This window comes from Zychaea mexicana, assembly GCF_025766255.1.
Source record: "Zychaea mexicana strain RSA 1403 chromosome Unknown BDB00scaffold_12, whole genome shotgun sequence".
In the NCBI taxonomy this organism is placed as follows: Eukaryota; Fungi; Mucoromycota; class Mucoromycetes; order Mucorales; family Lichtheimiaceae; genus Zychaea; species Zychaea mexicana.
In genome coordinates, this window is record NW_026516675.1 from 66,219 (window position 1) to 86,714 (window position 20,496).

The 20,496-nt window shown below is 44.1% G+C and overlaps 6 protein-coding genes across 6 annotated transcripts; 3 read left to right on the forward strand and 3 right to left on the reverse strand.

Moving 5' to 3' along the window:
* Positions 1-388: 388 nt before the first annotated feature.
* BDB00DRAFT_740956 (uncharacterized protein) lies at positions 389-568 on the forward strand (the record flags this gene model as incomplete). The annotated part of the gene is made up of 1 exon (XM_053118459.1): positions 389-568. A coding segment is annotated over one exon (180 nt), but the record flags the coding sequence as incomplete, so codon positions are not given.
* Positions 569-3,063: 2,495 nt separating this feature from the next.
* BDB00DRAFT_732740 (uncharacterized protein) lies at positions 3,064-3,324 on the reverse strand (the record flags this gene model as incomplete). Its single annotated transcript, XM_053118343.1, has 1 exon — positions 3,064-3,324. A coding segment is annotated over one exon (261 nt), but the record flags the coding sequence as incomplete, so codon positions are not given.
* A 202-nt stretch (positions 3,325-3,526) lies between these two features.
* On the reverse strand, positions 3,527-4,851 carry BDB00DRAFT_868979 (uncharacterized protein; the record flags this gene model as incomplete). The annotated part of the gene is made up of 3 exons (XM_053126535.1): positions 3,527-4,080; positions 4,173-4,725; positions 4,813-4,851. The coding sequence occupies 3 exons, from the start codon at positions 4,849-4,851 to the stop codon at positions 3,527-3,529; spliced, it is 1,146 nt and encodes a 381-aa protein (XP_052983014.1).
* Positions 4,852-8,748: 3,897 nt separating this feature from the next.
* Positions 8,749-13,030, reverse strand: BDB00DRAFT_806991 (glycosyltransferase family 20-domain-containing protein). The gene is made up of 15 exons (XM_053122301.1): positions 12,201-13,030; positions 11,932-12,073; positions 11,681-11,806; positions 11,380-11,581; positions 11,113-11,275; positions 10,754-11,029; positions 10,598-10,657; positions 10,424-10,520; positions 10,308-10,348; positions 10,127-10,221; positions 9,766-10,042; positions 9,640-9,708; positions 9,510-9,550; positions 9,336-9,429; positions 8,749-9,234 (listed from the first exon to the last, which is right to left on the reverse strand). The coding sequence occupies exons 1-15, from the start codon at positions 12,918-12,920 to the stop codon at positions 8,980-8,982; spliced, it is 2,658 nt and encodes an 885-aa protein (XP_052983015.1). The 5' UTR covers positions 12,921-13,030; the 3' UTR covers positions 8,749-8,979.
* Positions 13,031-14,312: 1,282 nt separating this feature from the next.
* BDB00DRAFT_71655 (uncharacterized protein) lies at positions 14,313-18,665 on the forward strand. Its single transcript, XM_053118176.1, has 2 exons — positions 14,313-14,384; positions 14,468-18,665. The coding sequence occupies exons 1-2, from the start codon at positions 14,378-14,380 to the stop codon at positions 18,565-18,567; spliced, it is 4,107 nt and encodes a 1,368-aa protein (XP_052983187.1). The 5' UTR covers positions 14,313-14,377; the 3' UTR covers positions 18,568-18,665.
* A 232-nt stretch (positions 18,666-18,897) lies between these two features.
* BDB00DRAFT_807001 (uncharacterized protein) lies at positions 18,898-20,100 on the forward strand. The gene is made up of 6 exons (XM_053122302.1): positions 18,898-19,008; positions 19,094-19,204; positions 19,277-19,401; positions 19,538-19,565; positions 19,669-19,732; positions 19,851-20,100. The coding sequence occupies exons 1-6, from the start codon at positions 18,946-18,948 to the stop codon at positions 19,925-19,927; spliced, it is 468 nt and encodes a 155-aa protein (XP_052983016.1). The 5' UTR covers positions 18,898-18,945; the 3' UTR covers positions 19,928-20,100.
* The last annotated feature ends 396 nt before the right edge of the window (positions 20,101-20,496 follow it).

Consider the following 20,496-nt stretch of genomic DNA (forward strand, 5'->3'; position numbering starts at 1 on the left):
CCTACTAGTATTCATGGAGTACCTTACGAAATGGGTTGTAACAGCAGCGCTTCCAGGATTCGACTCCAATCTCATAGCCAACGTCCTCTTGTTCGAAATAATCCTGAAATATGGCGGCATGAAAAAGCTTATCACTGACAATGGTACAAATTTCATTTCGGAAGCAATGAATGCAGTCTGCGCACGCCTGGGAATATCACGAACAACCACCAGCGTAGAACATCCGCAAAGCGACGGACTCGTAGAGCGACAAAACCGAACAATCTAAACATCTCTTGCAACATATGTCGAGGACAAACCAGAACAGTGGGATGATTACCTACCATTTGTGACATTCGGAATAAACACCAGCCAACAAGCATCGACAAGCACAACACCGTTCCATGCCATGTTTGGCAGAACAGCAATCCTGCCACCAGTTAGCGACATCAGACCACCAGTGATGCGATCACACAACACGGAAACATGGGTGACATACCTAAACCATTACATTCCGGTAATCCAAGGCCAAATTCGATCCAACATCCAAAAAGCGCAAGAGAGGCAGAAACGGAATTACGACAAAAAACGACATAAAAGACCAACATTCAATATTGGCGATTTAGTTTTACGGCTTAAGCCCAAGGATACATGGAAATTCCCGCAACCTAAGTTCTCTGGTCCTTGGCAAATAACCAAATACAACAACGAAGCAAAAACAAGCTATACGTTAAAGCATACGACGAAAAAGCATACAAAGCCAACAACTGCCAACCAAGACCAGCTTTACCCTTTCCACAATACAGCAGCTTTATTGGAGGGGAGTAATGTAACAGTCTAGTAGTAACCCCAAATCCTTACCCCCAAATATAACCTAGTCACACATGAATATCTACATCCCTATCTTGAATAAAGTTACAAGCAGTTGGTTTCACTCATACTTTTACAGCACGGTAGCACGACCACGGACCGAGAGGTTCCGCTGCGATTGCATGGCACAGCCTGCCTTGATTTTTGCCAGGAGCTGACCAGCAAAGGAGTCACGTTGTTGAACTGAAGTATATAGCGGATATCCGAGGTAGATCAGGGCATTGGGTGAATTCTTGTCGTGCCAAGAGCTGATACCATATCGGTCCAAGGTGGACACCCAGGAGGAGGAAGCACAACTGGATAAAGAGATAGCATGGGTTTTATGATAGTTGACTCGAGCATTTGATGCCGCCGCGTATGTGCGGAGGTGATGTAGACAGTGATTCAAATCGTCTTCGTTCTGAAGGAAAACTAGGACATCGTCAGCATATGCGAGCACCTTGGCAGCTGGTGGGCCTGGAACATCGGGAATGGAGCTTGGGATCGAAAATCCTTGTATTGCCGGGTCATGCAAAATGCGCTGCAACAGGGGTTCAAATGCGAGGTTAAACAGTAACGGTGACAAGGGGTCTCCTTGACGGACACCGCGTTGTTGTAAAACAGTAGGGGAGAGATGACCATTAACGTAAACACAGAGTTCGGTACCAAAAAACAGATTCATTATACAATTAATCAGGCTCTCCAGGAATTCCCAGTGGAATAGCACTCGGCGAAGGTACTCCGGATGTACTCGATCATAAGCTTTTTCTTCATCTATAAGCAAACCTACGGCGTCTATGCCATGTTTTTGTGCGTGGTCCATTATAAGTCGCACTAACATGCCATTATCCGCGATATATCTATTCTTAACAAATCCTGTTTGAAAGGGATTGACGAGGTTAGTAGCAATTGGTATCATACGACTATTGAGAATACGAGTAAAGATTTTGGCATCCGCGTTAATCAGAGAGATAGGACGCCAATTTTTCAAAGACGATAGATCTCCTTTTTTTGGGAGTAGACAGATACACGTTTGGCTCCAAGAAGGCGGGAAATGACCTTCATTTAGAGCCTCGTTATATACTTTACCAATGAGGTCATGAAGACTAGGATGTTGAAAGACAAGCCGTAGGACCTGGTATGGTATGCCATCCAGACCTGGGCTACTCTGTTTTGGACACCTTGCAGCTTGTGTTAGTAGATCAGTCATGGTGATTGGAGTAACGAGACTATTCCGTTCAGTAGTGGAGAGCCGACAAGGATGGGGAAGATGGTTTAACAAGTCATCAACTGCTACGCTAGAAACAGGAGAGGGAGTATATAAGTGCTGATAAAAGGAACAAACGGATGCATGTTGGTGTGAAAGGGAAGAGTCAATGATGCCAGTAACGGGATGTTGAAGGGGGGGAATAGCTCGCTGAGCTGAGCGTGTCTGGATTGTGTGCTTTAAATAACCTGCCGATTTCTCGCCCGCTTCACGCCACGGAGTGGACACGCGCAAGGCAAAAATATCCATTGCGGCTTGCTGATGCTGAGTGTTCTCGGCCTCAATGCAACATACTCGTTCGTCCAAGCTCCCAGACCGACCAGATCTGCGAAGCAAATTGGTACGAAGCCTTTGCAGATGGCGTATCTCTTGGCGCTGGCGTGATGCTTGTTTCCTACCAAATTTCTGACAAGTTTTCTTGACCTGATGTTTTACCTGATCCCATTGGTACTGAGGCGAAATATCCGCGGTAAATGACGCTTTTCAAGCGTCAATGTCTTGGTATAAAGTTTGTTTGAAATCCTCAGAACGGCATAGTAAAAAATTCGCGCGCCTAATACCTTTACCGGTGGAGGAAATAGCTAAACGGATATTACTATATACTATTGCATGATCTGTCCATTATAGTCAAGAAACTCAGTAGCAGGCGGGGAGAAAAGGGAATATAGATCAGGAGATGAGAAAATATAATCAATAGACGATTGCCCTGGGGAGGACTTGAAAGTGATAGGAGGGGAAGAATTTTCAAAGGGGGATTGCATGAGATTGTAGAAGGTAGAAGAAATAAATGACAGCTAGTCAGTAAGGGCACTGGAATAAGAGGAATCGGTACGGGAATATGAACAATTGAAGTCTCCAACAATAACACACCGGTGGGTGAAAGAGTTATAGAGATCAAGAGTAATAAGAGGTAGAAGATTTTGAAAGAATGTGTGGCGAGCGTGAACCTCAGCAGGAACATAGATGTTAAGGATATGGAAGGGTTCAAAAGAAGAGTTTACATGAGATATCGTGACCCAAAGGGCACGACCATCCCTGGTCGAGAAAATAGGGGTGAGAACGAGTTGGGGAGAATAGGATACCAGACCACAAAAGGAGGACCAGTAGCATTGATGAGCTTGAAATTGGTTAGTAATACGTTGTTCGGCTGACTCGCTAGGAAACTTTGTGTCCTGGAGTGCCAGTAGATCAAAATGCATAGAGCGAAGGTAACGAATATAATGTTGTTGTTTCTTTTGTTGTTTTTGTTTAGAGCCACCTACCTTTGTTAGTCAGCGGCAATTAAGTGTAGCGAACTTAATCATATTATTAATTGTTAAATGTTCGGGTCGACACTCTAATTAAGAGCGTCCTGGCCCTGTTGGATCTTCGGATCCACCAGGTTCAGCGGTTGAGGATTTGATCGCGTCATCGAGGAGCATATCATCGTCTTCATCGGCTCCCTTGTTTGATGGGAGATTGTAGAGATTCGGGCGAATTACTGGTATCCTGCTCATTGGCGGCAGCTGGTGACCCGGTGGTAGACGGTGGTTGAATAGTCATTTTATCACTCGAGGTGGGTGTTTCAGCTTGCTTAGTAGCAGCTGGAGGTGTTGCGGACGTTGGCGCGGGAACATCCGAGATGGTGGTGACCAGAAGGTCCTTCGACAAAGGTTGTATCACTTTGCTCGACGTACGCTGGCGTTTGGAACGTCGTGATTTGGGATCACGAGCATTGGCGTCGGGAGCTTTTGCCTCTCTAGTGGCGGTAAACTTGAACGGCATTGAAGGGACATCTGGACCAGTGTTAGCCTTCTTGGTATGCTTATATGGGTTCGCTGGCTCAGGGCAATTTCGCTGCAAATGGCCTGGCCGTTCACAATTGAAGCATACACGAGGTGGTCGAGCAGGGCAAGCATTGATGCTGTGAGATGTTTTGTGGCAGTACCGGCAGTAGTCACCCATCTCTGCCCAGGTGGCAAAGAAGCTACGTGCATTACCATTGGCTGAAAAACAACAGGACAGGCGATGTATCAAAGGTGCAAAGATGTCCTTTGGTAGTTTACATAGAACTGCAAAACCACGGCCGCCCATCCACCATTGGGCCCCTCGTAGAGACCAAGATATAAGATACGACCATATTGGGATAGGCATGATTTTAACCCCTTTTCGAGGACATGCATAGGGAGGATTGGTAACTTTTCTAATTTCACCTGGAAGACTTCATGATCAGGAGGCATGGATCGAGAGGCAGTGAGTGAGACGTCGGCTGACACTTGAAGTGGGAGATCGCAGGCTTCAGAGCAAGAGTCCTCGGAGTCAAGAATGAGCTCAACAAGAGTGCGACCATTTTCACGATGAGTGAGAGAACCAAGGCCGATTCCAACAGGGAAACGTTGACGAGCTGCGTCAAAGAAAGCTTTGGGTTGAAGCTTATTGCCAGTTACATCGTAGAACACACTAAATTCTTCAGATCCACGGCGAAACACTGGTTGAGACGTCGAAGAGGTGGTTGATTCTTGATCAGGCAAAGATGCAGTCGGTGAGACCGCAGAAGAATAGTTGAGACCTTTCGTCTGGCCGAGTGTAGTGAACCGTTGACCTTTGGTCACTTGTGCATACGAACGAAAATAAAGTGTAGAACTTTTGCCCTTTGGTGCCGTTGGAGAGGATGAGAGTGGGGTTGTAGAGGAAGGAGATTGGGTTGGTTGATCTGTGGTTTGTTTGGTTTAATTCACCACTGAGGGTGAATCGGGGTCTTTATCGGGAAGAGCCATGCATTGAGTACTAGACACCACCTGCTACACGACAAAATTGAATGGCAGCATGCGGAAGGAAGACCAGAGCGGCAAGAACATTCTTACCAACAGCAAAATCCATCACCCACTAGACAATCGGCAATCAATTCGTTCTATAAACCAGTACACTCGGCATCAAGGCAGTTCAAGAATTTCCCATCATTCGATGATCGAAATGGATATGGTGGTTCGACACCTGGTCCTAAGTATCTCACAAAAATGTACAATGAATTTGTTGAAATGCATATAAACGACCACTACAACCACATGAGTTCTCTACCAGCCACCATAATCAACATTGACCACAGCCATAAGGTGAGCTTAATTTATTTGCTTTTGTGTATATATATTCTGACAAGTGCTTTGTTTGTTTTTGATAATAGGTGACAAAGCATCTTTCCAAACTGGATTCGTGCAAAATTTTTGAAGGTGTTGGTATCAATGACAAACGAATACGGAGAGACCCGGTATCAAGCTTTTGTGCCTACTACATCCATGGATCACATAGAACAAGGAATACAAGGTATACTGTACTTTCTTTCTTACAATTTCCTGATTGCATTACAGTAACCGAAACTAATTTTTGCGATTAGCCATGCTACAAAGTCTTACTGCCCATGGTCATCGTCACCCAGAAATCCTTTTTACTGACAAAGTCGAGGCCGATAAACAGATTTTTGAAACACAAATCGAATCTCTTCGTACTGAAGTTCATCCACGTATAGTCGCTGATCCATATTATCATCTGCCACAGCTACAGCTACCATCAACAATTTCAGTAACAATTCACAGCTCACCTTTGCAAATCGAAGCTGCTTTGACACCACTACTCGAACAAAATGGCACTGAACAGCAACCGATCGTCGTAGGTCTTGACGCAGAGTGGACATTTCATGAAAATGATCCAACGTGGCATCCAGTATCAATAATACAAGTTGCATATGACGACCGAGTATCAATATCAAAGCTGGAGAAGTTATCATCATTGCCACATGCTATCTGGACGCTGCTTTATCGCAAAGATATCATCAAGGTTGGGCGTAACATCGCAAATGATATTACTCGGCTCTCACAATCTTTTACCCAACAATTTAATAACCTTTAAGCATCCAATGTCGTGGACCTGTTGACAATTTGCAACGAGTACAAATGCAAACCAGTCACTGGATCAAGTCTGGCAGATATGTGTGCAACAATTCTACAGTATCGTCTATCCAAGGATTTATAGCAAGGCAACTGGGAAGGTCGACTTACTGACGAGCAAGTACACGATGCAGCTTTGGATGCCTGGTGTAGTCGGCAAATGTATCTCCAAGTGACATCGCCTAGAAACGACATCATAAATCGACGAGCTGGTGTACATGTAACAGTGCTAAGCGACGATGGTACTGTGGAGGTGGCGCGCGGGAAAATCAGCGATGCTAGACAAAGTGGGTATGTACATACTCTCTCCCTTACTTACTCCTTGCTTGCACCAATTCGTAGTAGGAATAACACAATAAGTCAAATCATATTACTAATATTATGCTAACCCTGACTTTTTTCCAGAATCTTTAATAAGCGGACGATAACGGAATATCGTGCACTGGTTGAAGTTACTAATGTCTTGGTTCCTGGGGCAAAGTTGCAATTATGTGATAGCCAGCCACTTTTGTCATTTCTTGCTGCTCCGTTTTGTGCATTAGTGCGTTTGTTGTCACTGCGTCCTTGTTATCAACTTATTGAGCCTTTCACCACTGTGCACAATGGGGAAACACTAAACATATCGCAGAGCATGGATCATCCGGAATCGCAAGCTGGTCAAACTGATCATAGCAGCGATAATGACGTGCAATCATGGGATATTTATGAAACTGACTCGGAAGACGACAGTGACGATGATATGCCGGTACCAACGCCAAACACTTTAGCTATGGGCGAGAGCTCCAAGATTTATGGCAGTCGCCTCCTCGATCCTATTTTACAAAAGTATCGACCACAACGCTTGGAACAAGATAACGCCATCCACACCAGAATCGTCCAAGATGCTTGGCATGCGCTCAAGAGAATCTCAATACCAAAGAAACATGGGTTACGCATAGAATTCCAACGTAAATTAACCGACGCAATTTTGTGGATGGATTCTGGAGATGTTGCAGCTGTTACCCGGGTTCTGCATGAAAATGGAGAGAGATTTGAATTGGGTATATATCTATATGAATATCTTTTATTGTGGGCGACAGCAAGCTTAATTTGATATACCAAAACCATTTTATTTTAGTTCGTTGGCGTCGCAAATCTTGGATTAACGAGCGATGCACCTGGGACATCATTGTACTTGTTTCGACGACGGGATGAAAATAGTTTGGCAGTATATCAATGTCTAAGGGGAGCAAACTCTCTTGAGGGCGGTATGCACCAGAATTTAAAGAGGCATTTGGAGCTTTCAATGCAAGTCCGAGATTTGTGGTTAATTTGCTTGCCGAATATCGAACACAACATAATTTACATGTAAGTGTATCTCATAGCCTGAAAAAAGTGACCAATTTACTGAACAATCGAACATTTTTTTATGTGGCAGGTTGGTACGCTGAATCGCACAGGCAAACAATACAAGGGAAATCACAATATTTGGATGAAGAACAAAATCCAGCTTGCATACTTGCGACGCGAATTGCAGCTACCAAAACATTGGCTTGGTTGGCAGAACACGGATCTGTTGGCCTCGACTGAAGAAAAGTTTGACATTTGCAAGACGAGCGACGAAAGCTTAGATACATATGGCATGCAGCATTACAGACCATCAATTGAACAGGCCAACAAACGAGATAGTGCAGCTGTGAGAGCAGCATATTTAGCATCTCGTCAAGGCACCCAGTATCCAATACTACCTGTACATACTAAAGAAGAGTAGCTTTGTTCAACCGACAGATATCTCAATTCTACAACAGTCAGCAACCGAACTCGACGAGGTGGACCGTTTTCGCCAAGTCATGGAACTTGACACACACTGACAGGGGCAATATTTTTCATAAGTACCCACAGTATCTACGCACATATTTCAACAAATGGAGCCAGAACGCGGTGATAAGGAATAGCTTGGAAGGTGCAGTTCGCCCACAATCCCAAATACGTGATAACTCTGATCGTACTGCTGAAGTCTTGGAGCCTCGATCGAATCCGCCAGCACCGACACTGCCATCCTCAATACAGCGTAGTACATCCAGACGACTGCAATTTAGATCCTCTGTCTACCAACCGCTTGCTCCACGGCCAATGCAACAGCAACAACAAGTTTACAGCCAATCTGATTTGTATTCCTTTGCACGTCCACCCATGTCAGCATTACACTACGGATATAGCCACCGAGCCGCAAATTGGGTGCAGTTGCACCATACCCCAATTTTTCCGTGACGCAGAATCTGCATATTTTAATCAAGCTCCTCCCTCAGTCAATTTGCCAGTTGCACCAGCTGGTCTCACCCTGCACGATATGTGCATCAACTGTTTACTTTATGTGCACGACGTTGTCTTGATTGCCGAGTCACCCATTATGCCCACATTATTAGCCATCTGTAAAGACCATAGTAGGCATCTTGGCTATCGGTAGAACCCCACCAAGTGCGGTGTCCTCGACTGACAATTATCGCCTGTATCAACACCACCTTGCCGACTACCAGCTCGTTCAAGTATCTCGGCATCCCCTTCAACCATTAACTCGAATGGACGTCTAGCTACTAGTCGAACTCAACACCAAGAAAGTGGCCAGCTCGTTAAACGTCTTTAACTCCCTTGGTCTAAGTGCCTAGGGCTTCACTCATCTCTTGTCAGCATGCTTCTACGCCGGTTCATCTGGCCACAGATGGATTATGGTCTTGCCATCAAAAAGCCACTCAGAAAACAGGTGAAGCTGCTGCAAGATGCCCAAGCTTTGTGTATATGCCGCATCTATGGTGGTTCCTCCAGCCCACACATACAGCTAAGCAGTGACTCTTGCCACAACAACAAGTGTAGACCTCACAGACAGAGGGATACGATCGTTCTAGTAGGGCGTTCCACACTCCGACCTTCGGTCGTCGCTGTATCTGTATACACGCTCTTGAGAGAGAAGATGCGTATTTTTTTATTCTATTTTGTAGAAGTAGCAGTTGTGAACGCTTCCAGCGTGTTATGCACGCTTTGCACATTTGGCACAAAGTATTTGGCCTCTGTACTACGCGATCCGACGGTGCAGGTGATAACATTAGGAATTTTTTGTTTGTTGAGAAATGCGAACATATCTTCGTCCATCCGATCATCACCAATGGATAAAACAAAATCTGGGTTGATATCTTGCATAATGCGATTGGCAATAGCGCTCTTGTTAATATCATGAGGAAGGACCTGTTGTGTATAGCAATTGTCGGCAGACTCGTCAACAATTCATATGATCGTTATCGAGACTTCTAAGTCTACATTCAATCGCTTAAAAACAAGATACTTACCTCGATTGTGGTTTTTCCGGTGACTGCGTGTACTTGGAAGTTTTTGTTGACAGAGTCTGCAATGTGGTTTTGACACTCGCCAGCTTGCCATTTACTATATCCAGACCACATCAGTTAAGGAAAGGCACGAGGCGTATTCCTGACGATAGAAGTGTTTTTTTTTTCGGTACTTACGCGAATTGTGCATCTTGACCCACAGTGGTTTTGCGATAATGCTGCACAGATATAAAGATGCGTCAATTTTAACCTCTTTCCAAAGCATCCAATACAGAACTGCTCTTGCCAGAACGGTAACAATACTCACCCAGACAATGGAGATATCCTTGGTTTCCAGAGATGCACCGGGTGTTCGTTCCGTATAGTATCGGAAAATCTATCATTACCAGTTAATAAAAAAAATTTCAGATATGAAAAAAAAGAAGGGGCTCACCTCCTTGACAGCAGGCATCCAGGAAAGATCCACATTAGCATGCATTTGTTGCCAATCTTCACCGCGCGGTCTAATATGATATCCATTTTCAGCGCTCAAACCAAGATTCGGTATGCCTCCCAGATCACGATCGATGTTGGGCCGCGTCCGTCCTGAGATCACGTAGACTGCACTCTTCTTCGTAAGCTTGGTCAATAATTCAGTCAGTCGATCCAAATCGTTTGCGCCAACATCTTTTCCATGTGGCACAAGCGTTCCACCATAATCGAAGAGAAATCTAAATAGTAACCATGAATTCTTTATCGGCCTATAGTGTTATACAGCTATCTCTCTCTTTCTCTCTCTCATCGCTCTTCCTTACAGCGGGTTTTTGCTTGCTTTGAAGAGCTGTTTGACGTGCTCAACATCTAAAGGTGGAATCTGTGCTGACATTCGATGCATTTCATCGCTACGAATCTGTGGATGATATATCGAGGGAGGTCAGCATGTATACTGCCCGATATTTTTATTGGCAGCTCGCGTATTGAAAGTGTTATATTCACCTTGGATAATTCTGATATAATGGTGCTCGCATAGTTTTGTGCTATTGCACAGATATTACGCTTGTTTAGCCTTTCATGTTACAGGTCTTTATCGATGTGACTTCAAATGGACTTACCAGAGTTCGTCACTATACTCTTATATAATTCCTTCCACCGTCCAGTTTTTTCTTCCTCACTCATAGACAAAGCTTCATGGATGGCATTTCCAACTTGCTATTTGAAACAGTCCGGTTAATTTAACCAGTACCTTTGATTTGTCGTTTAGAAAAAAAAACACAAGACGAACATACTCGATAATCCCATGGGTTGACTCGGAGACAAGCACCAAAACTTCCGTACGTTCCAGTAAACTGTTTAGAATAGCAGTATCTCGAATTCAGTATCCACAGCAATAAAAGGAGCCATTACTACTAATTTAAACTACAAGGACTTTCAAGCTTTATTACCTCACTTAAAATTAGCGGTCCGTGGTTATTTTCTTGACAGACAATATATTCGTGTGAGGTCAGATTCATGCCATCTCTCAGTGGCGTAATCAAAGAAGCGTCTGCTGCAGTGAGCAAAGCCAGGTACTGCGAAAATGAAATGTCTTGATGAAGGAAAACGATCGGTTGATAAGAGATGTTACTGAACTTGGAGTTGACGCGCGATACGACATCCGTAATATGGGCACGGAGTTCGTTTTTTTCGGCAGTGGATAGCGCGATTTGGATCAGAACAACCTAAATACATGCTTAATGTCTTGGTCCACAATGCCTTTATACGATAGCATATCATATACGTGTAGACCCATAGTCCCTATTACCTTTCCACGCCATTCAGGATGCCGTACGAGAAATTGCTCGAAAGCAAGGAGCTTTTGTCGGACACCTTTAATGTAATCCAGCTTGTCACGAGCGACAATGAGTTTCTTTCCAGCATATTTGTCTCGTAACATGTCGATCGATCGAAGGACCTCTGGAGCCGATCTATAATATACAATGTAGATAGGCAGTGTTAAATAGTGTGACCAGCAAGGAGCAAAAGAAGAAGAGATAGTCGAGTTATTGTCAATAATGCAGCTGAGTCTAACCTCTTTTTGTTTAGCGCATTAATATCAATGCCGATGGGGTATATTCCGACCGTTACATAGTGAGTATCCATCTGTATGCCTGATGGAGTTGCATCGAGCGAAAGAATACGAGAACACGTTTGTAGAAAGTGGCGGGCGAAAGAATATGTTTGGAATCCAATTAGATCCGCTTCTAGCATGCCTTCCAAAAGCTGCTTTCGTGCTACAAAATTTAAGTTGACCTCAGCTTCAGTTTTCGCTCTTCATGACTGATCCCTATTCACTTATATGGCTGCTGCTATTCTTCAGGTAGGATACTTACTAGGCAAGCATCGAAACAGTTCAGAGCTTGGGAAAGGAATATGTAAGAAGAAGCCAATAATAGCGTTGGGTATTCTTTTTCGCAACATGCCCGGCAATAGCATCAGATGATAATCATTAACCCACACTATTATCCTTCGTCAGTTATTTGTTGCGTGTTTTTACACCCCTTCCTATTCGTTTCTCGGATTACCCGACTTTGTCCTCTATTTATCTGATCAATTATAACCGGAATCTGGATATATAACTTACAGATATCACCATCCTGATAGTTTTCCACAATTACATCTGCAAATCTCTGGTTAAGTGACACATAGGCGTCCCATGCATCGTCCTGATACATCATGTTTTGAAGATCGTCTTGCACCACGTAATGGAAATACGGCCATAACACCTAATATGTGACAAGACACATCCCAATAGTACCCCAATGTCAGTCTTGTTTCTCGCTTGCATGTCCTCTATCCTTCATTTGTTTTGTTGTAATTCGCACGCCTGTTGTGTACTATCAATCACTTCACCTGTTTACAATATCGATTATAATGACACTCAAACTCTGCATCCGATGGCATGACCGGATATGAGTCGTGTTCCATAATCATAGTGGATTGGATTTTGCCGCGCGTCTGTTGCGATAAAGGATCCGTTGACATGCCGAGCGTACCAACCCACATGCATTTTTTATCGATTTGATCGCGGATCGAGACCATAGCATTGTGTAAACCAATATTGCCTGCAATGCCCGGCTTGACCGTCCATGGCGCTTCGTCAAACACACTCGGACTATCAATGGAGTTCTGTCGACGATGATGCAATGCTTGTAAGGCAGGCAGTCGTTTCAAATCTTCTTCTCGTTGTGCTTTACTTTTTGGTTGAATTAACTGTTCTGGTTTTTTGAAATCGAATACGACGCCTTCTTGATCAGTCTCTTCGTCTGCTGACAGCGGGGTTGTAGTTGATACTGACGTTGCTTCTAAAGTCGTTTCCGTTGTTGTTAGTGCTGCTCCAAGAGATGGTTGCTGCTGATGCTGTTGTGCAGCTAAACTGTCAATTAAAGTATTAGGTTCGCATGTAGTTGCTGCGCCTGGGGCTCCTGTTGCTCCAATGATTGGTGGTTGGTTGTTGTTGGCTGAGGCTGCTGTTAATGCCGCAGTGTACCGAGATTTCTTGTCCTTTGCAATTTGAAAGTCTACAGTGTAAGGCAGAAACAAAGACGTACACAAGACGCGACCGCCGGTCATGTTTTTGTATGTTTTTGGTGAACGAGTAGTTATGTAGGTGAAGGGAAAAGAGAAAGAAAAGGGGGTTACTTTATAAATCAATTGGTTTGAACTTGTTGGGAGATTAGGAAATCATCGAGTTCTCCGAACGCCGACGGCGAGCAGTTCCTGCGCCTTCCGATCTGTCTATGGTGCTAGCCAAAGTATCAAAATCATGATAGAGAGCTTCTTTCATTTGGAGTAAAAGTATTGGCTGAAGTGGGTAGACTAGCCTGTCCAAGTTGTTGGTTGTCAGACACTTTTCAGATGAGTTGATATAAGACGTATGATCCGACTAGGTTCGAATCTTGCTTGTGATCTGCGCTATAATCTTTTGCCGATAATCTTCCTTCCCGTTGTTTACCGGGTATTAAGTATTCAAGATACCCCGCAGGAAGAGAGATCTGCCCACGGCTGTTTATCATCAGTTTCTTTGCCATGCCTTCAGTTTACTGGACAAACAAAATGTGACTCCTGACATCTTTATCAGCTGCGAGAATCGTGAGGGAGAAGACGCTTCCGCCTGTGCATGGATCCGCCCGTGCACCCAGCAAACTACGCATCATTATGTACGTGTCCGATTAAAGCTTATTTTGAAGTGAAAAAAAGGCCAGGAGAAGAAAGGGACAGCCCAGAAATGATCGTCTGGTTCGGCAGCAATAAAGCACACGATTGCATTTCAGTCGTATTCATTAATCGTTAGGATCGGTGGTAGAAGCCGTAGTAGGCAGACAGATTATCATTGCATACTATACTGAATAGACGCAGGTACCCAGTAAGAAGTTGTTAGTGAGAAGCATCAAGTCGTTGTGGCAATTTCTCAGATTCTGTAGCCATAGGTAAGCTAGTTGTCCCAGGAACCAACGACCTCACAGTTGAGCCCTGCCAAAACTTTGATCTGTAAACAATCACCAAAGATCCCTTCCTTTTTAGCTTCATCTTTAATCCGTGTAATCTTCTCAGTACTATCTGTAGCAGCAGCAACGATCTACGAGTATTATCGATGATACCTGAATTATCATAATTCAGTTTATTGTTTCAAAATGCCAAAAGTTTATCTCAAGTGCCGAAAGTATTTGATCCAGACGTACTCTTGAACACGAAAAAATGGATGGTGTTGATGTTCGAAATGGGCATGGGTGACGAAGCATCTGCCTTGGTGGAAACGTGTCTTGATTTGTGAAAGTTTGTGGTATTGGCACACCCTCTTCCTTTTTTATTGATAATTTTTACTCTCGCTCTACCTTAACAAAGCAACAAAGCTTGCGATATACACAGCTGTCAAAGCTAGGAAGAAGATTGGTCAGTTGGATGGATGGTCAAATTTTAGCTCCCAACTGTTTCTTTAGATCTATTTCATTGTCCGGTCAGAGCCGCGCAGTCTTCATTCTCTTCCAAAAAGAACGTTTGACAGTTGGTGACCCGCACATATTTCCTGAATGAAAGGTAAAGAGAAGCCATGAATTATCACTCCCACGGCTCTTCCAAAACTCATTCTTGTATATAATCGTATCTTCATGCAAAAACAGGCAAAGGTGATGGCAAGAAGTCTTGGAATTCGGATTTTTGGCTCGAGGAGTTGTCAAATCTCTCTAGCGATCATGCGTTAAAATCGGAATGTTGGAATACGCCCCCCATTCAGGAAGCACCGCAAACCAGTGGTACTGATCACGACGACTATTCCGACGGAAGAAGGGATAATGATACCGACCAAGGCAAAAAAGAATCCGTGGATTTTGATAAAATCCATATTGATTGGTCACTTTCTGACGACGACGACAACGACAACAAGAAGAACACGAAAAACCCAAACACGCAGCAGGAACCACGCGTGCTTTTTGACGACGAGGACGAGGGCACGTTTGTGCGGCCTATTTCATCATTATCCTCGACGTCACGCGGTCTTTCAACGTCTTCAGTAACATCTGAAAAGGAACAATCAATTGGTTTACCACCGCCGCAATCTTCAGTCCCAACCAAATACGATTCGCTTTCATCGTTCAATGGATGGTCACTAGATCCGCTTTCTTCAACATCGCTCGTGGATTTTGAACCAGCAATAACAAAACTAGCCCCAGCACTGATGCCGACACCCATTACACCTAAAAGTTTGCCGTCGACTACTATGGTCCCTGTCATGGAATCTACTATCTCAACTACTACAACGGCAGCAAACTTTGTCATATCTAAAGTCAATGACGATCATCAGGATAACGATACACAGATCGAGTCTGCATCAGATTTAAAGCAAGTACCTGTTGAACACCATCCATCCAAGGCAATGAACGTAGCTATGAAGGAAGGATCACCATCGTTTGGGGAGTTATTTCTCGAAGTTTCGCCGGTAAAACTATCCACTACGGCATCCGAAGGAGAAAAACAATCGGAAGCTGCTGATGCCAAAGGCATAGATGGAGAAAACGAAAAAAATAGCGATGGCAATGATGATCAAATCGAGCCGGATCTGGAGGAAGAAGTTTGGTCATTGGAATCAATAACCAAGATTTTACGGGCAGCCAATTCCCCACCACCACAATCAACCCAGGCCACCCAGGAAGCAGAAGAAGATGACGAAGACGACGAGAGTGAGGAAGAAGAAGATGACAAAGACGAAAACGACGAGAGTGAGGAGGAAGAAGATGAAGAGGATGAAGACAGTGAAGAAGTCGAAAAGATCTCGATATCTTTATCAGCTCAACAAGACGTTCAACAAGTTAAAGAGGGAAACAAGTCCGAGTCATCAGTCTGCCTTGTGCCTTCATTGACACGAGTATCGGAAGAAGCAGAACCACTACATGTTCTTTCGAATCCGGATTGTAAAATGGAGAAGCCAAAGACGACGATCGATTTTGAATCTGCAGCTGACATTCAAGAATCGACTTTTGAAACAATGCGATCGCAAGGCGACTTTGAACAGTCGGTAATCGTCAACACGCAACATCCTGGAATGCAGCAGCAAGAGCTAAAATCATCTATGGACCAACAACCCTGCTTAATTATGCAAACATCACAACATGATGATAATAAAGAAACAACAGTTTTTTCAATTGATGCGACAGCAAAGCAGCAGCAAGAAGATGCTTCCACTACGTCATTGTCAATAAGCAAAGAATCAGTGGCACAGGCAACAAAAGCAGTGGAGGAGTCATCGAACGACGAGACTACAGCTGAACCAAAAATACTGCAAGGCCATCAAGATGCTTCACCTACTGTTAACTTGGCGACCACATCAACAGAGCAACGGTGGTTTGCGGGCAAACCATCAATAGCTAATGTGAAACCTACAGTAGCAGAACAACAGTGGTCTACTGGCGACCAGCCATTAGCTGTAGAGACGTCACCTACAGCAGCAGACAAGCAATGGTCTGTGGACAGGTCGTTTTCAGTGGCTGATGTGACGATAAAAGCAGCAGAACAGCAGTGGTTTGCGGACAAGACAATTGCAGTTGACGTAGAAGCAACTGCAACAGCAACAGCAACAACACAGCAGCCACGATCATCGACTGCAAAACCACTATTGGCAATGGACCAGTCATCGTCAATGGAAGGATCAACAGTGAAAAAAAAAGTATTATCTATTGCAGATCCAGTGGTGGCAGCGAATGTCGCAGAACAAGCAACAGCAATGACAGCATCTGTGAGCCCACCGTTCAATGATCAACCAATCACAGAGCAACAAAGGCCTGTAACGCATCGACATCAACAGCAACAGCAACATCAATCGACAGATCCTCTAACAACAACAGTTCCTGATTGGTTGTCAAGTGCAGCATCCATTTGGGCCCCAGCAGCAGCAAAAGCAGCACAGCCAGTCTCAGAATATCCGGCAAGATCGTCAGATCAGTCATCGACAACAACGCATCCTGTTACACCTGGAAACGTATTATCATGGAATTCAGTAAAACCAGTTTCGTTTACAAATACAACACACCAAGCTCCAACAGATTCATCGTCTATAATTGCACGTACGACACAACATCATGGGAAACAAGAGCAGGAGCAGCATGGGTGGTCGACAAGTCCTGCAGTATCCCGGACAGAAACGAACACTACAAATAATTTTGTTCTTGGTACGGGCACGATGCATGACTTTGATTTTGGAATGGAAGGCATTCATCAGCAGCAACAGGCGAGCTACAATAACAAGGTGATGGAAGCGACGAAGAAGAGGGAAAAGGAGGAAGGTGACAACGACCGAGACGAAGACGACGACGACGACGATTCTGATGGAAGCGAGTCCGAGTACGAGACGGACTCAGACGAAGACGACGAAGAATCAGTCGAACAGATTACAGTCAGCCTAGCATCGTTGATACGATCCAAAAGAGAGGAGGAGGAAAACAAGAAAAGACAAGAGATTCCTGTTGTTCATTGCACATTGACGGATTTGATTTTGGGTACAAAAAGTGAAAAGATTCGAAATATCCTTGCCGAATTGCGTGGCGAAAAGCCTCAGGCTCCTGCCGATGCCAACGGCAATGAACAAACTGACAGCAACACGGACGTCTCCATTCTGAACGCTAAAGCCAATTACGACGAAAATATGTCACCATCATCACTACCGTTCGAGCAAAAACAAATTGACAAGGGCGTGTCTGATATCAATCGATCGACTCAGCAAACAAATGGCATGAGCCAGAAGCAACACGACAATAGGCTGGAACGTCAGTCTTCGCTGCAAGGACAGCATGAACAGGAGAGGCCGAAAGAGGGAAAGGATCAATTACCACCTTCCAACGGTACCCGTAAGTCGTCCGTGGTAGTAGAAAAGGCAAAGGGACCGGCTGAAAGCAACAGCGAGTTGAAACTAAGCGCGTTCGCTCCAACGTTCAACCCACCATTTGTTTCTTCGCCATCCGCGTCAGCCAATAACGACGACGGCCGCAAAATTGACCATGGCAAGAATGAGGAGACCTTAATACAGATAGAAGAAGAGCAAATAGCAAATGGCACCGATGATGATAGCGATCAAGAGCAAGAAGAATTTCGCTACATAAGTGCAGAGTGTCCTACTGGAAGTGACACTGGTGTTGCAATAAGTCAAGGTGCTACCGCTATCAATTCACCTCTGTCAACCGCATCCAACCATAACAACAACAGCAAGCTATCCTCCGTACCGTCGTACCCATCATCTTCGCTGTTTACACCACCAAAATATTTTGAAGAATTGCCATCCTCGTCGTCTTCGTTGTTTGTACCTCCCAAATATTTCGAATTCGATGAACACACCGCCGTCGCCTCTTCACACTATGTCAGTGGATCCGCAAACCTTCATCAATTTCCCGTCAGTAAACCAGTCACAATCACTTGTCCCGAATCATCGTCGTCAGCAACCGCCTTTCCATTACCTGCCGCTGTCGCTGCCGGCAAGAGGATGTCAACTAGTTCTCAGGGCAGTAACAATAGCAGCATCAAATCTACTGGTGTAGACTCGCAGAGTTACGCCACATATACCAAAGAGGGAACGGTGTATCTTCGCAAGCAACAGCAACCACTATCGACCACATCATTCTCATCTTCAACGTCATCAACATCGTTCGTGTCCGCGTCCGAGTCTCCTAGTCGATCTAATAGCGCCAAGTTGAATCTCAAAGCTCCTGTATTCAAACCATCCATCTTTAAATCATAGAATAATGATAATGTACAATTTAATCATTTGTTCACATTTGCTGTTGACAAAATATCATTAGCAGGAGCAGCAAAGTTCGCTCTCGCTTTCATACATATGGGTGGATTGTAGTTTACGGGACTATCTCGTATATTTATTGCAAGCGCGATGTATTCTTTAGCTGAAATGTAAACACCCTCCATGCATCAAAGCAGTATATTATGGATGTGATGCATTTTCTGAAAGTATGGCAGTATGGTAACATGATAAACTTTGGTGAGGACGATCTTTGGGCCAGTGAAGTGTGATGTACGCGGCATTCGAAACGCGGTCATGCGCAAAACCAGCTTAGTTCGCATTGTGACCCACCGACTTATTGTTATTTCTTTTCGAACAAGAATGGAGACTATACACTCGATCGCGCAACAAACGAATCTCGCCACTTTACTAGGTCTTCATCTGGTATATATAAACTGACTTACCGTATGCTTACGTGGTTCTGCTCACTATGCCTTTTTTTCTTCCTATCCTCTTTCCTGGCATATAGGGTTTATCACTGTTTGGTAGTTTATCGACCTGCCCGGTCTACAACTTACCCATCTACTTTTTTGGCATTTGGGCCTATAATTACCACGAGTCGAACGCGCCCATCAAAACTGTAAGAAACAGGCCTAGAGAATAAGAAAGGAGTGGAGGAATTGAAAAAGTTAAGACGTCATTTGTAATGTAGTTTACAGGAGTACTTGCACTCAGCATAGTGCTTGATGTCCTTTGGTTCATCCTCCATGGCAGCCCACCCACTGACTCTGCCCGAAATCCCATTGACCGTGAGAGCGGATTCGTTTTTTGCATGGTGTAAGTTTTCGATCCTTTCTCCCACATATTTCTCTTTTTTTTGAACTTGTGAAGGAAGAATCGTATCCAGTTAGATAGGGACAACAAATTCACTGAAGCAAACATGGCTTATGCATCCCTCTCTTTTCCTATATAGGATGAATATTATCAGCTTGATTGGCAAGGTAAAACGATCTTATCACCTTTGAAAGTTGGCTCACACCTGGTATTATAAAAGGAGGAGAGGAAAGGTCTTGAAAGCTTATTTATTTGGTAAAAACTACATAGCCTATCACTGTGTTTGCCGGTATTAATACGATCCAAAGCCGTGGTGACTCGTTCCAAGTTGGAGGTAGTAGTACTTATTATAGTTTTGAGCATGGGATTTGGAAATCTTGAGGAGAAGAACAAGGGAAATGGAACTACCACACATCCTCTAGCATTTGCTGATATTACGTGCTCTATAATAGGCTGGTCAGATGCACCTGGTGCATTTCCTGGCGCATATCAAACTGTGCGAGATGGCAACAATGACGAGTTTGCATAAACATGCCCCGCTCCACTTTATTACTTTCATTCCTGCTTCCCTCTGTGTGATATAAAGCCTATATTTATATATACATTTTCTTATTTCTCTCCTAGCTTGCAAATGTTTTCTCCTTTTACGCTTTCTATTACTGCATGCATTTACCACAATATACACGAAATATGAAAGACCGTAAAAAGACAAAGTTTTTTGTCAGCGAAAATTGGCGTATGGAATGGATGGGATATATGGATTAGAAATACAAAGTTGAAAACTTCTCCCATGAGCCACGTGTTGCTGTGGCCAATGCGAACTGGATTTAAGAGCATAGGCAAGTTAGCAGTACTGTTCGCATCGTATATATTCGCTAGTTGTCCGGTAACAGACTAGCAATGGCCGCTTGGCTAGCTTCATAAGGCGGAGCATCTCCAACGGCTGCCGCGCAAGCTGACCATGTGCAGGTTGCAAAAAAAAAAAAAACGTCATGCGTGTTTAGGTTAGCTCACAACGGCGGATACAGATTTTCCTTGTCTTTTGAAACGATCCCATGAGTTCGCTTGCAGAATAGATATTAACTATTCTCCCGCTAT

What these genes read in the sequence shown, in the direction of transcription:
- BDB00DRAFT_807001 (XM_053122302.1), top strand. Translation starts at nt 18,946, where the DNA reads ATGGAGACTATACACTCGATCGCGCAACAAACGAATCTCGCCACTTTA. An exon ending in CTTTACTAGGTCTTCATCTG is followed by an intron (nt 19,009 to 19,093) that starts GTATATATAAAC and finishes CCTGGCATATAG; the next exon opens with GGTTTATCACTGTTTGGTAG. An exon ending in TTATCAGCTTGATTGGCAAG is followed by an intron (nt 19,566 to 19,668) that starts GTAAAACGATCT and finishes AAAACTACATAG; the next exon opens with CCTATCACTGTGTTTGCCGG.
- BDB00DRAFT_806991 (XM_053122301.1), bottom strand. Translation starts at nt 12,920, where the DNA reads ATGACCGGCGGTCGCGTCTTGTGTACGTCTTTGTTTCTGCCTTACACT. An exon ending in ACTGTTTCGATGCTTGCCTA is followed by an intron (nt 11,582 to 11,680) that starts GTAAGTATCCTA and finishes TAAATTTTGTAG; the next exon opens with CACGAAAGCAGCTTTTGGAA. An exon ending in GACCGCTAATTTTAAGTGAG is followed by an intron (nt 10,658 to 10,753) that starts GTAATAAAGCTT and finishes TATTCTAAACAG; the next exon opens with TTTACTGGAACGTACGGAAG.